Source organism: Micropterus dolomieu, linkage group LG23 (genome assembly GCF_021292245.1).
Source record: "Micropterus dolomieu isolate WLL.071019.BEF.003 ecotype Adirondacks linkage group LG23, ASM2129224v1, whole genome shotgun sequence".
NCBI lineage: Eukaryota > Metazoa > Chordata > Actinopteri > Centrarchiformes > Centrarchidae > Micropterus > Micropterus dolomieu.
In genome coordinates, this window is record NC_060172.1 from 32,529,250 (window position 1) to 32,543,411 (window position 14,162).

Sequence of the window (14,162 nt, forward strand, 5' to 3'; positions counted from 1 at the left end):
AACAATATTCTTTCATAACAATGACTCATTTTTGAGACGGTAAAAAAAATTCTAAATTTGTCCCTCAACAGCTTGCTGAGGCATCTGAGTGTCATATGTTGAAATTCTGCAACTCCTTCTCATGTTTGGACAGATTACTCTGAACAAGCAGAGCCCTTCTGGCTGTCTTGAAATGGCTGACACCAATTATTCGTGTGCGGTTGAGAGGTGCAGCTGTAGCCCTGCTCTGATACAGACAAACATCTTGTCAATGTGTCAGTTCATCACATCATGCTGTGATATTTTCTAAATAGGCTCCATCTTTCTCTCAAGTACGATTTTCTGTTGTCTTTATGTATTTGTTCACTTCAGCCAAATCAACAGAGAAACTGGAATGTAACTATGCCATCTATTGATATTAGCATAAGAATGATCTGAATCAGCCGATGTGACAGTGTTCCAGAGATTCCCTACCACTCCGAAGGGCTCCCTGCTAATCCTTAAAAAAAAAAATTATCACCCTGCATCAGAATGAACAGTTTGAGTCAGATGTAACTTAACTGCGGTTTCACTGGCTTTTTAAACATTAATAAGTACAGGTGGTACTTTATCCCTATAAGGATACAACAGATTATTTAGTCTGAAACACTCCAATGTGTGTTGCAGAGTAACTGAAGAGTGTCACAAGTCTCTGTGATGCCATTGTTGAATTGCTTTGTACAGATAAATGCCACTGATTGTATTGATGTGGTTTGAATTTCCTTCAATCAAAATTCATCAGAAGATACCTTGAATTTACTAACACTTATTAAGCATGTAGGAGTGATAGTACATTACGGGCAGTACATACCAGCACAATTAACTACACATCTGAATTTCCAGAACTCTCATTTTATCTCAACTATAGCATCAAAGGAGGACTGCACAGCGACGAGTCAGCTGCAACTGTGTTAAATGTTTGAAAAATTTCATTTTCATTTCATTTAATCACAATGTGAGATGATCCATCAGGTTCACAGAACGGTGTTTTTTCATCCCACGTTGAACCAAATTAGTGACCCACACTTGAATAGATATTTCTGTGAATTAAATAAAGCTGTCCACTGGATCTTGCTGCAAACTACAATATATTCTCCCTGCTCCCTCATTGATTCTAATGCTCTCTATCCAGGAACTGGCTGCCAGTTGGCACAGTACCAGAGAAGAACAAGAACGCTGTTTTCAGCGCAGAAAGTGGAAATGGCTTAACTCCCACTAATAGATTACGGCTTTTGATGCTGTCAGTGGGATATTTGATGGACTTTCATACTGAATAGGATTTCTGTGAACAGCGGGAGACTCTGGAGTAGTTGAGGAGGATTGGGAGTAGCAGAGAAATTATGAAATGACAAGACTGACAGCACAGATGCAAAATCTTTACTTCTCTCACACACACACAAAAAGCAAACACAGATGTCTCCAGTAATATTAGAAGTGAGTTTTATTAATCACAAATAGAGTGGTTCTAAAATGAACAGAAACAACCCCAGCAGGCCCCAAATGGACATTCTACTGTATGTGAGTTTGGTTCAGAAAATCATGTTTCCTTACATGATGTACCAGTCCTCAGTCAGTAACAGTTTTACAGTGCTGGATCAGTGGAGCGCTGCCATCCTTGAGTTGAAACACAGTGGTGAGCTTGGTTTAACTTTCTCCCCTAATGCTGAACACACCGTGGAAACCATTGCTCACTGTGAAGTAAATATAATCTCTATCAGCGCTGCCTTACATCTAACCAGACTACAGACACGTTCAGGACTGCCTGTGGGCTAGCTGTAAGCCTACGTATAGCTGCTGTATATGAATTCCTGTTTGTTGTCTGAGGCTGACGCTTTGCATGAACTCCAATTTAAAAAAAAAAACAAAAAACAAAACGGTTCCTACTGCCTGAACAATGTCAGCTCCATTACAGCTGCATGACACCTTCATGAATACTGAGTCAACTCTTGGTTTGAGCATTGGGTTCATTTCTGAAAGCAGTTGTGGGTCAAATTCCCCCGGCTGTCAGTGTTATGAATGAAAACAGACCTCAGTTAACCAGGAGAATGGGTCTTTTTGAACGTGTTATAAAATGTCCCTGCTTTGGGTATCCATCTTTTTCTTTTGCCTAATAGTGCTATGTGTCTTTACCAAAAATAATTCCCACTATATTTAGGCACTAATATATTTCTATTCTACTTCAACGTGTCTACACCTTCATATCTATGAAAAATGCTATTTACAAATTTGCAGATACGCATGTAAAGAAGGAGAAGGGGGAAATTTGCGGTGATATCATTCCTCTCAAACGCCGTGCTTGTGGTTAAATGAATGCAAAACACAAAGCCTCCGACCATTGAGTATCATAGAAAGTGGGAGAGAGCATGGCTGTAGAGAAACTGGACTACTTTAAAGGCAGAAGGCACTTAAGAGGAATGAAATTTGTACAAATGAGCAGGGGAAATGTGTGCATCTGTGTGAGCTGCGTGACTTGTATCTCACCACACGATATTCCTGTAACAGGAGTCATTTGTGAACTTAAGCACACTTAGAAATGTTTTCTCTTGGTTCCTTAATGCAACATGTTAACTTGGAAAAAGACTGAGCAGTGTTGACAACTTCCTATGTGCAAATGGTGGGCAGATCGTCTCTACCATGACTGATATTCAGGTAACATTTTACCAGGCTTGCCGATTAAAAAACATTCATAACAGCTGAATAAGAGATTCATGTGAGCAGCATAAAAGTGTATATCAGGCGTTTGCTTGATTGTTTTTTTCTGGTCAGCGTTTTTAAGACTGACACACGGATTGAATCATGACTGAATTTGCTGTTTCTGCTGTTAGGAAGCTGTTGTTCATGTGTTATGAATGACGTGACAAAATGTTACCTTTTCTCTGTCTTACAAATGGAAAGAGTTTCATGTCGCCTCAAATAGGAAATGTTTACATTTTTCACCACTTTACATATTCTTGAGAGAGAGAGAGAGAGAGAGAGAGAGAGAGGAAAAAAGAAATATCTATATACAATCAGTACAGCTGTTAACCCTCCAGACCCCAGCTGTATGTTACTGTAACACTCGGGTGTAGAATCAGATCTGTGTGCCTTCAGCTGAGAGGAATGAGTACAATATGAGCTTCAGTCGAACCGAACATGATTTTCTTTCCATCTAAAACATTTAGTCACAACTAAAGGTTAGAAATGTTAGATAAGGTCTACTGTACTAATCAGCACACGTATTAGCAAAAACAGGTCTGTAAACAGATTGGACCAGGATTCGTGTCAGAGATTGTATATTGTGATTACTCTGGTCGATCTGACTGCAGTACTCTGTGTGTGTACTATACAGCTGGGTCATTTTCACCAGTGTTGTTGATACCTTTTGTAATTGTAGCTTAAAAATAAGTGACTCAGTAGTTAAAATAACAAAGTCCTGATAACAGGTTTGAGCTGTCACTCACAGTAACAGACAGATCTTTCTATTCCAAATTCTGAATAGAGACTTTTACACCATGTCTAGTTTTACAGTACTACAGTATTACAACTTATCATGGAGTTTTGTTTGGTCTGGAAGGTTAACTTACAAACCCTGTCTAATAAGTATTATACTAGTATTATTATAGTGTAACACTGAACATACGTACGACAGCAAAACTCTATCCTGGACAGCAAATTCAATATATACAAGATTAACAGCAAGCAAAGAAGGACACTTAAAAATCAAGAAAATGCGGCACTGATTGTGTACAGTGTTTCACAGCATTTGACTGGCACTCTTCAAAGCCTCTATACAAAGACTATCTACAAAAATCAACATGGAAGTCTCTCACAACAGAAACTGGGCATTCCCAGCGGAGAAATTAAATATGTAAGACCGCTGATCAAGAACCACATCTTGATATGCTAATACAAGTCATTTTTCATTTGTCTTTCTTTCTTCCGATTGCAAAGGTGTAAAAGCTTACAGCTTGATGCAAAGTGGTTAAAGTGTTCCATATTTTTTTATCCACAACCAAATAAAAAAAAAACAAAACACATGTTAGTATTTTACAAATATTTAAAAAAGTAAACCTTTATCTATAGGCATTTTAAAATATATTCCATCAAAAATAGTCCGACAAATTTCAACAGTAGAAAAGAAATGTTATACAAATGACAAAAGGCTTGAAGCTAAATGTTTTACAGTAGAAAGATGTCATGATCGGCTGGCGGTGGAGGAAAGAGACTCCGCCGTTTCTACCTGGCAGGGCAAAGAAATGTTTCCGCTTTCTCCGCCTCGACAGGTGTTTAAAACCATGCAACGACTGTAAAGTAAAAACTCCCTAATTTAGCAAAAGAATTCAGTTGGTGGTGATAAACGTTGACAAATGAATGACACAGTCCCTACATGTGTAATAGTTTTAGATATTGTTGTCCTGTGGAATCTTGTCACCTTTGGCAAACTTGAGTGGTTGGGTTTCAGCCGAGCTCAGAGCATGAACTGGGGCAGCTCTGTGGTCAGACAGCGTGGAGAGCAGTCCCGCGTGTCACGTCTTTCGCTCAGCAAAATGCCCCTCATCATCCTCTCCCATTTCAGATCACAAATGACGACTTGTGTCGGAAATCCCCCTGCAGAGAACACAGAGAAGCAATATTTAATAATTCATCATATGGCAGAAGTGGTTCCACAGTAATACAGATATTCTTTGCCATTTTCCTCCTACTCTTAAATGAAAATACTCTACACTCATATTGACCGTTGCTTTCTCTAACAGTTCAACTCTTACTTGGCAGTTTACTGCTCTACAAAACAGGAAATAGCAATAGTTTAACTTCTTGAATTATATAAACAATCTAAGTACCAAAGTAGGCGATGAGCCACATCCCATTCAGAAACCACAGTGTAGATCTACAGATATGCATTCTTTTCATCAGATAAAAAGTGCCTGCTCGACCACTCGGTAGAACTTCAAAGAAGAAGTGCAATTTTACCGACTGTGCCCCATCAGCAAGGTTTTCCAACACTGCCAGAGCTGCTGTCATTATGCCTGACTGTGTTATTTATAGCGACCATTAATTCATCACATGTGCCCGTTAACCATCATCGGCGGCTAACAGGTTCTTTATTATTTAGACATCGAGAAAGATAATCAATTTAGTTTAGACTGCTCATATTAAACAGGCTACAAAGTGCTTCACAATAAAGGATAACATGAAAAGAATATAAACACAAGGAAAATAACAACAAACAAACAACCGGACCAGACCAGTGATCGCTCAGAGGAGAGGAAAGAGAGCCAGGAGAGCAGCCATGCTGATCCAGCTTGGACTTAATTCTGCCCCTAAAGAACTGGTCTGGACAAAATGGCACTCATGTTGACCGGACAACGGAATTCAGAGACTGTTGTGCCCACATCCTTACAGAGACCTGCCCCATCAACGTCCCGGATCAAGCACACGGCAGGTGGTCCGCGCTCCGAGCTGTCAGCGCAAGACTCCGGCAAGATGAGAGGAAGTGGACTCAACACAGTCAAGATGGACTCCAAATGTCAGACTGTTTATTGTGAAGATGAAACTTTCATATTATCATCTGGTTGCTGCTCTTTACATTCACCCCAGATGCAAAATCGAAAAATGCACTGCAGAGTGTTCGGGGTGTTTACGCGTATGTATATATGTATATAAATAACTGTATATATTGTTTTATTTTAGATGTTACCATATTTTAATGTAGGCCTACACTTAATTATATGTTTTGTGTGTAGCATGAAGGAACTACACATTTTGTTTCGTTATGCAGCCTTGTGCTGTATAATGACTAATAAACAACCTTGTACCTTGTAATAAAATAACGATAGTTTGGAAAATTGCCGTCATTATTTGTCTTTTAGAAATACCACTTCATATACAGGGAAATGGTGTATGCATGGTTTTGGTGCGCACACATCATTTATCCATCTGGCCTGTGGTGTCTGGTAGATGCAGACCAGGTGTGGCTCATTAAAGGAGCACAAAGGTGGCTCTGCCAGTTTAAGCCCATTAACCATAATTTATAATCTTTGTATTACTGCTGAATGGACAATCCTTCAGCAGTTTCAAAATGATCTATATTCTCTTTTAAGAGCATCATTTGTAAATTCTATAGGCATCTAGACCTAACTGCTATATACAAACCTCGTCCTCCGTCCTGACGTAATCCACCCCATCTCCTTTAGCTGGAACTTTGTAACTGAAAGACACAAAGCAGATCAGGGTGTTATGGATGATAGGTTAAAGCAGTGCTGGTTAGAGAGGAAAACATGTGTTTGTGGATCACATGAATGAGAGGATGTCTTGATCTCTTACTTGTTTCCCGTCTGTTTTTGGCTGGAGAAGAAGCCTCGCTTGTACGCACAGCAGATCCCCACTGTTATACACAACAGCACTGCGACCACCACCAGCACTCCCAGTACAATCCCAACAACGTCAATATCATCTGTGGAGTTGAAGTAAGAATGGAGAAATTAAACACTGACATTTTTAGTTTACCTGACCTTTAAAGACTGAGTGACACAGTGGAGTCTTCATTGTGTCTTTAAATCAGCTCTGATTGTTTTTTTTCATCACCACACAGGATGCGTATTTGTATCTGTGACAGACTTACAGACTTCCATCTGCTGGGCTGGACACTCGGAGTGTCCTGCATCGTTCTTCGCTCTGCAGAAGTACTCGCCTGCATCTTCTTTTCTGACTGCGCTGAATTTCTGCAATGGACAAGTCACATGCATAAATGTGATAAATGCAAGTCCAAATCTAATGCTCATACTGTCAACGTTTCTTCAGTCAACAGCTGATTATAGAAGATCAATTGATCAATTCTATTATGATCTGTATGGACTGATATATTGATGTTAAATAAAGTCAGTATAAAGTCACAGAGGCACAGAGGCAGATGTGGATACAGTCAGCACGAAGGGAAATAATAGTCCTGGCAGTTACTGTGTGTAGAGGAGTGACCTTCACACCATATTTACATTCTTTATGATGGGAGACAAAATGTCATTACCATGTCAGGGGATGTTAAATATGACCGTTAAACAGAACTGGATTTCCTTGCTGTCTGTTTCTGATTAAAGAGTGAACTCAGCGGCCAGAGGTGTTCTTTGCCGATATCACATTAAATCCTCTGGGATTCAGTGAAGGAAGAGAAGAAGTACATATACTACTAAACGCAACAGTGCTGTCAGTCTTTAAGGCGACATACCAGAGAAGCTTGCTACATTACATTAGCCTTTTCAAAACTACTTTGTTGGTGATAGATGTACAGAGAAGTTTAACTTGAGGTTTAAAAGAAGATTTCTAAAATATTTACATGTATTATTGTTGTTATTTATTTTTAGGTAACAACTTGGTATTGTATGTTTCCTTTTAGTTATCTTCCCCCCCCCTTTGTTATGTGTATACACTTATTTATGTGAAATTTATTTAAAAATGTATGTTTAAGCTTAAAGATATTTAAATACTGTACAACTGCAGAAAAACAAAATAATAATACATTTCACATAAAGACTAACTGTGTAGCGTGCTCTGGTGTGTCACATCTTAGAGGCCAGCGTGAAGCTTGATAGCAGAGTGTTGGAGGCGAGGCGCTGAGCACATCGAGCCGTGCTGGACAGCAAGCGAGAATTGAGGAATGTGCAAACGAGGACAGCAGATTCCCCTCGTGGCTCGAGCCCTCTCGCACCATCAACTGTCTCCCCAAAATATCTGCCCCCACCCCTGGGCGTCAGGCCACCGTCCTCGCTGCCCCGCCCTTGCCGCTCATGCGTGTCCTTGTACAAACACATGCGCAAGCATACTAACCAGAGTTCCTGTTTCTGCGTTGAGCGTGTATGTGGAGTTGAAGAACTTGAGGCTGGTCTTAGGGTCGTTGGGGATCTCCTCCCTGTTCTTGAACCACTGGTACTGAGACTTGGGGAAGCCCTCCTCCTCCACACAGCTCAGCTCAGCTGACTTCCCAAAAGGCACTGATTTTGGGACACTGCATTTTGGCACCACCGGCTTTACTGTGGTGACAGAAAACACATGACCAGAGTTACCATCATACCATAGTATCAGTGGTGGAATATAACTACATTAACTCAAGTACTCCACTACATCTCAGAGGCAAATGAAAAATGAACTTTTGAGACATAGGTGGTTCTCTACAGACATATGATGATCTTATAGAATACGATGCATTGCTGTAGATTAAACTACCCATCAGGATATAGTAGTTAAAATCTGCTCAACCTTCAACATCTACAGCAGTAAAATGCAACACACATTAATGTAGCAGTAATATTATTGCAGTAACATTCTTATAGTAAAACACTGATGCAGAGCCCATTTCTGCACAATGAATACTTCTGATACTTTAAGTACATTTTACTAATAATACTTCTATACTTGTACTTAAAGGCTCTGATACTCCCACTGGTCACTACACGAAGTCTTTCTACTTCAGCTGAGTTTTTTATGTTCTGCAAGCATCACAGTGATGAACAAACTGACACATTCTTTCATGATGCTGCTGGGTCTATGTTTGACTTTGATGCTTTTAAAAAAACAATGTCACCCTGACCCCTTATGGTTCACTGGCCTGACAGCATTGACAGGACCGGACGGGTACATGATTTTTGGCCTGTGCCAAAAAACGCCACCAAAACATGCAGTGCTTGCTTTCTTTAGCACTGCAATTCAGAGCAGATGCAGTTTCAGAGGTTTCCTCTTATAGCCCAGAACACGCCTTTGCAGCTGGGCAGGTCTGGTCATAACACATCCTCGTATGTATGCCAAGGGGATGGTGCGACCTACAACACGGTTTCATCTTACAGCATCTAAAGTGTGAATCACTGAGCAAGGTCTCTCTTTAAGGGCATTATAATGACTTGTTTTCTCCATTTAGAAGAATCTTTGTCATATTTTCATATGTCTGTCTCACATGGCCTAAAACACACTGATTAATAAATGATGCAGGTAAGTACCTCTTACAACAAGGTCAATCACAATCTCATCAAATGACTTGTGGTCATCAGCGGCAGTGACCTCGCAACGGTATTTCGCTGTGTCCGATCTTGTGGCGTTGGTTATCAGTAATGTGGCAGGTTCTCTGATCATCGCTCTGTTCTCCAGGTCACCTGTCGAAGGAAAAACAATGTCAGTAACAAATGTAGAAACTGTAGAAACTAGAAGAGACTGAAATTTGACTTTTTTTGCACAATTGTACCTGAGATCTTCTTGTCAAAGTACACATAACTTGGTCCCTCGCTTGTTATCTTCTTCCATTCAATTCTGGGATTGGTTGTAGTAATGGACTCAATTATGCATGATAACTCAATTTCTGCAGGATAGAGAAAAATGGAGTGATATGACAGGGGATTCATTCAAGACTGATGTGAAATAAACAATCTGTTAGTTTTTAGTGGTGGTATTTCTTCACAAGCTCTTACTGTCAAACTCATCAGTCCACGGTGATTCGTTACTTGTTTTCAGGACCACTGCTAGTGTGTTGAAGTAGCCTGCAAAACAAGAGCGAAGAGGCAATGCAACATGAGACGCTCCAGAGCATGAATTTTCATGATACAGGGATGATCTCATGCTATATGCACAATACCAGCTGACATCTACTGATGTGCTGGGCTTATTTTAACACTCTCCTTGGGGATGTTTGTAACACCTTCACTCATTTTCAATTTCACAAACACAATTAAAGTGAAGCTCAATGTCAATTCCACATCACTGTGATGATTTTAACATCCTGGTGCTCCATCTTCCATTTTTAGTTGTGTTGGTCAAACCATTGTGTGTGTGTGTGTTGAGGGTGGGGGTGCTGTTTCTATGCACAGTGGATAATTGCGCAGGGAGGCATGTGCCCTTTTCAGGGCAGGCTCACCATGCCAGGAGTTCAACCGCCTGGCGAGCCCTTCTCTCTCTCTCTCTCTCTCTCTCTCTCTCTCTCTGTCTTACTCTCTCTCTGAGCCTGATGCTGTTTCCCATGTGGGACTAATGGTGCAAAAGCACCCCCGAAAGATCTGTGTTGGTATGTGGTGGAGGGCTAGGGCCTTGGGAGGGGGCACTGCTGAATCATCCTGACAGCCTATGTCCACAAACAAATCCGCACAAAGTCACTTCCACATGAATGTTAACTGAGGAACACACTCATGAACCCTTGCAGAGACATTAAAGGATGGTCTGGCTCTTGGATGCAGGGTCACTTGTGCAGATTGTACTGTCACTGAAAATCTATGGAATGCCTAATCTCCATTTGTGGAACCTCTCTTGCTGCTAACCTCTGAATCTTAAAATAGAAAAAGTGAATTGTAACATGATTTATACCTCCTGTCATCGATTTTATTTGCTAAACATACACCTCAGCATTTAGTGCATTTAATTTATTCTATCTATTGTACAGAAATGGATTATAACATCAAGCTGACCTGGATTATGATTAATTGACTAACGCATATTTGTTTCAGTAGTCAAACTTTGGAGCATGTTCTTGTGGACTAAGCATCAAATGCTTAAATAGTGCCCAGGAATGACTGCACCCCCCCCCCCAATAGTAGTTACTGCATAGGGGCCCAGAGCCCTTGGACCAGAACCTCTGTGTGAAGTTACAATTTCTTTTTGGAAAGTCAAACAACTACAGAGCAGAAAACAACCAAACAGGAAGGCAAAAGGACCACAGAGACAAAAAACTACTAAAATGGCTGCAAAGAGACAAAGTGATTCCAAAGAGATGCGAAATGACCACAAACAACAAACAAACAACAAACGACCGCAAATGACAACAGATGCAAAATGATGACAGAGACAAAAAACTATGGATGCACCAATCAACCGGCTGGGGACCGGAATTAGACGGTTTTCAGCTTAATCGGTGATGATTAATCGCCGCCAAGCAGCGCCAAATGTCCGATTTTGTGCTGGTCACACTAACATTACACGTGTGCTGCACTTGACGGCGTAAGACAATAATCGGATAGTGTCACAGTTACACACATATATACACACACACACACACACACGCTAAAACATGTCGCAGGCGAGGAAGTTCTTCACTGGGAGTGAAGAACACACAACGTTTGCAATGTACACCTGCAGAGAAATACACAGAGACGCTATCTTGTATTAGGCTAGAAGAAGCGGACACGGTGGATATTTTACAAGCACGGAGCAGGCAAAGACACAGTGAACACAGCTTTCAGTGTACAGTCGCTAATTAAATCATGGGTGACAAAAAATATAAACACCAGTTGGTGCTGTCAAATAAAGTCACCAGAGCAGACAGATACAGGGAGAGAGAGGTGTAGGTGTGTGTGTCTGAAGGGAAAAGCAAGGTGAGCAGAATTAGTGTGGTTGTAGTTGTCTGAGTAAACACTAAAATAAGGTGTAGAATTAGAATTTAAATGGTGAGATAAGAAATAGTATATGCTAGAAATAGGGTAATGTATTCTTCCAAATATTTTCAAATAAAAATGACAAATATTGCTCTCCCCCCTACAGTTACATTGTCATTCAGTTTGACCTGGAGCGTTTTATATTTTGAGATGTCTGAGTGAGTAAAATGCTAAATTATTTAATAGTGTTTATTAATGAACATACAGTTAAATGGATCCAAGTCAGAAAAGGAAATATTAATGGAAACAAAATACACAAAAATGTTTGTTTACGCTGTCAATTATAGTTTTTAGAAAGAAGGAAAATCAGAATCAGCCAAAATCGGAGTCAAATCCAATCGATACACAAAAAACAACCCAAAGAAGATAAGACGAGCAACACAGGGACACTGAATGGTGCACACAGTACACAGGCGTATTCTGCTACTAATTAGTGGTGGAAATGCTCATGGGCCTGTAATTTAAAAAAAATGGGGATAACCTGACCTCCACCAACTGTCATCTGGATACATAGCTTCTGTGTCTAGGGTCACCTGCCAGAGCAGACAGGGTAAGCTGATTAGCCCACGGTCTTTCTGGAGATCATGACAAGACGACAGCTTGTTTGTAGCCACTGCTTACTGTCCGTGTAATAACACGCATGCAGGTCAAAAGTAGGTCACACCTACGTTTGACAATAAGAGCTCCGCCCTGAGGAAGTCTGGATTGTTCAAAGTTTAGAGCTCATGCTGGGACTTTTTATTGTTATTCATGGATCAGATACAATGTGGGTATGAACATATAAAATCAAGGTTACCGGTGACAAATAACAACTATGAAGAAAAGTCAATTAAGAAACTTGGTTCTAAGCAGCCTACACAAACATCTTCCCCGCTGAAGAGTCCAGGAGCAAAACCCTGAAACCCAACCAGGGTGCTGCTGGGATCTCCAGGGGGTTACAAGTTACAACAATAAACTATTACATTATTATTTGAAGCTACCTAGAGAGAAATATAGCTCAACAGTACAACAATTTAGGACAACAATGAAACTGATTTTCTTCTTATTTGCAACTTACTGCTAATGTTAATTTAAAAAAAATCTAAATATTTGATCTGGCTTTGCATCTCAGGACATTATTTATTCTGCACTGTGCTACAGAAGCAAAGACAATAAAGTTTGCTCCCAAGCGGAATAAGTTTAGCCCCAGAGCACTGAAAAAAAGTTCTTGACAACCTACACAAGTAGTGTTTTCTAACTAAGACCTTTAACAAAGAATTGCAAAGGACTGAGGATGAGAATCTGCACTCATTTTCAGAAATGTGACAGTTGAAACAGCGCCAATCCAGTCAAAACCTGTCACCTGTTTGACTCCCTCTCCACACTGCTTCATGCAGAAAAGCCCACACACTTCTGGCAGAATTAAAAGCTGTGCACAGAGGAGGAATGCTATTTAATTCCCACAGTTTCTGAGAGCTGCTTATACTGTTGCTAGATTCTTGTGATAATGAAATGTAAACCGTCTTCTGATGACAAGTGGCTGATGGGTAATCCTTTCTTTACACTGAAAGGAAGAAATATCCATGCTTACACAATGGTGCAAATACCTGTTCTTCAATAACAGTCCATGTCAGGTAATTTTATTCATCCATGTGCTTAATGCTATAAATATGCTATTACACTGTTCCTGCCAATACTTGTGTATGTGATGTTTAATGTGCTGTATGTACTTGTGTAACTTATTGCAAATCTAACTGGGCCAAGTATGCCAAGAGTCCAGACTATCAGAATATGGGGTGTGAAATAGAATCCAAAGCTGATGTGATAGATGATAACAAATTATTCCAGGTGATTCATTTAGTACTATGACTTTCCAGTAAATGCAACACTCAGTTTTACCCCCCTCCCCCCCTTTTAATTCGGAGAGTATTAGTGCAGATTAGGTGCCTAAGTGAGCTTGACGTAGAGATAAAAAGCTTGAGAGGTCTGCCATGGAAACAGCTGTCCAGGAAAACACACGAGACCCCCGGCTCAAACGACTAAAGTTCATCTACGACAATAACTCAAGCAACGACACAGGAAGAACTAAACTGAAATGAAAACAAATCTTGACAGTTATTGTTGTGTGTAACTGAAGAATCCCAGAGACCATTTGGTTTAGAAAGAAGCATGCAATGTATTGTGCAGCATCATCGAAATTGTGAATTTATATGATGCTGCACAGTGTTACAATGATATTTCTGACTAACCCTTCGCTCCAACGGTATACAACGGGCCACAACTGTATTCCAACAGCTTTCAGGTGGCACTGTCTTGGATATGAGTATTTTGAAAAAAGTGTTTATTGTTTTTTTTCTCTGATTACAATCTCTCTCTCTTTGAATCATCTCTGATTTAATGGAGGGGGCAGTGGACAAACAGAATTTTAACTGGATATTACAGCAGACACCGTACAGCAAGCTGAAACAAAAAGTCAATTATTTGATTGATAAACCAACAAACAAGAAATTCAACTGCAACTATTTAAATAACTGATTCATTGTGTGAGTAATTTAGCAAAAATGCTAACATGTGCTTGTTTGAGCCGCTCAAACAATATTTACTATTTTTTTGCTGTATTTAATCTATGATAATAAAATTATTCTCTTTGGGGTTTGGACGGTTGGACACAACTGAAGACTCTTTAGGAATTTACAAAGTCTTTAAGGCAGTTCCTAATCATTTACTGGTGTGGCTGAGCGAATGAAGTGACTTCCAATATACGTAGCTTTTCATAAATGATTAAAT

At 40.1% G+C, this 14,162-nt stretch overlaps 1 protein-coding gene across 2 annotated transcripts in view; it reads right to left on the reverse strand.

The window, feature by feature from the left end:
• Window positions 1–1,441: 1,441 nt before the first annotated feature.
• jam3b (junctional adhesion molecule 3b) overlaps window positions 1,442–14,162 on the reverse strand; it is a 35,410-nt gene continuing 22,689 nt past the window's right edge. Inside the window, exons 2-10 of one of the 2 annotated variants that reach the window (XR_006823253.1) lie at window positions 9,447–9,515; window positions 9,224–9,337; window positions 8,982–9,134; window positions 7,819–8,021; window positions 6,620–6,719; window positions 6,322–6,451; window positions 6,151–6,205; window positions 4,430–4,605; window positions 1,442–4,301 (exon numbers count right to left, since the gene is read on the reverse strand). Coding sequence is in view for 1 of the 2 variants with exons in the window: in XM_046040775.1 (XP_045896731.1) it covers window positions 4,570–4,605; window positions 6,151–6,205; window positions 6,322–6,451; window positions 6,620–6,719; window positions 7,819–8,021; window positions 8,982–9,134; window positions 9,224–9,337; window positions 9,447–9,515 (860 nt within the window). In the remaining variant the exon portion in view is untranslated. Of the gene's footprint in view, window positions 4,606–6,150; window positions 6,206–6,321; window positions 6,452–6,619; window positions 6,720–7,818; window positions 8,022–8,981; window positions 9,135–9,223; window positions 9,338–9,446; window positions 9,516–14,162 lie in introns of both variants that reach the window. The other variant, XM_046040775.1, reaches the window with a different exon arrangement.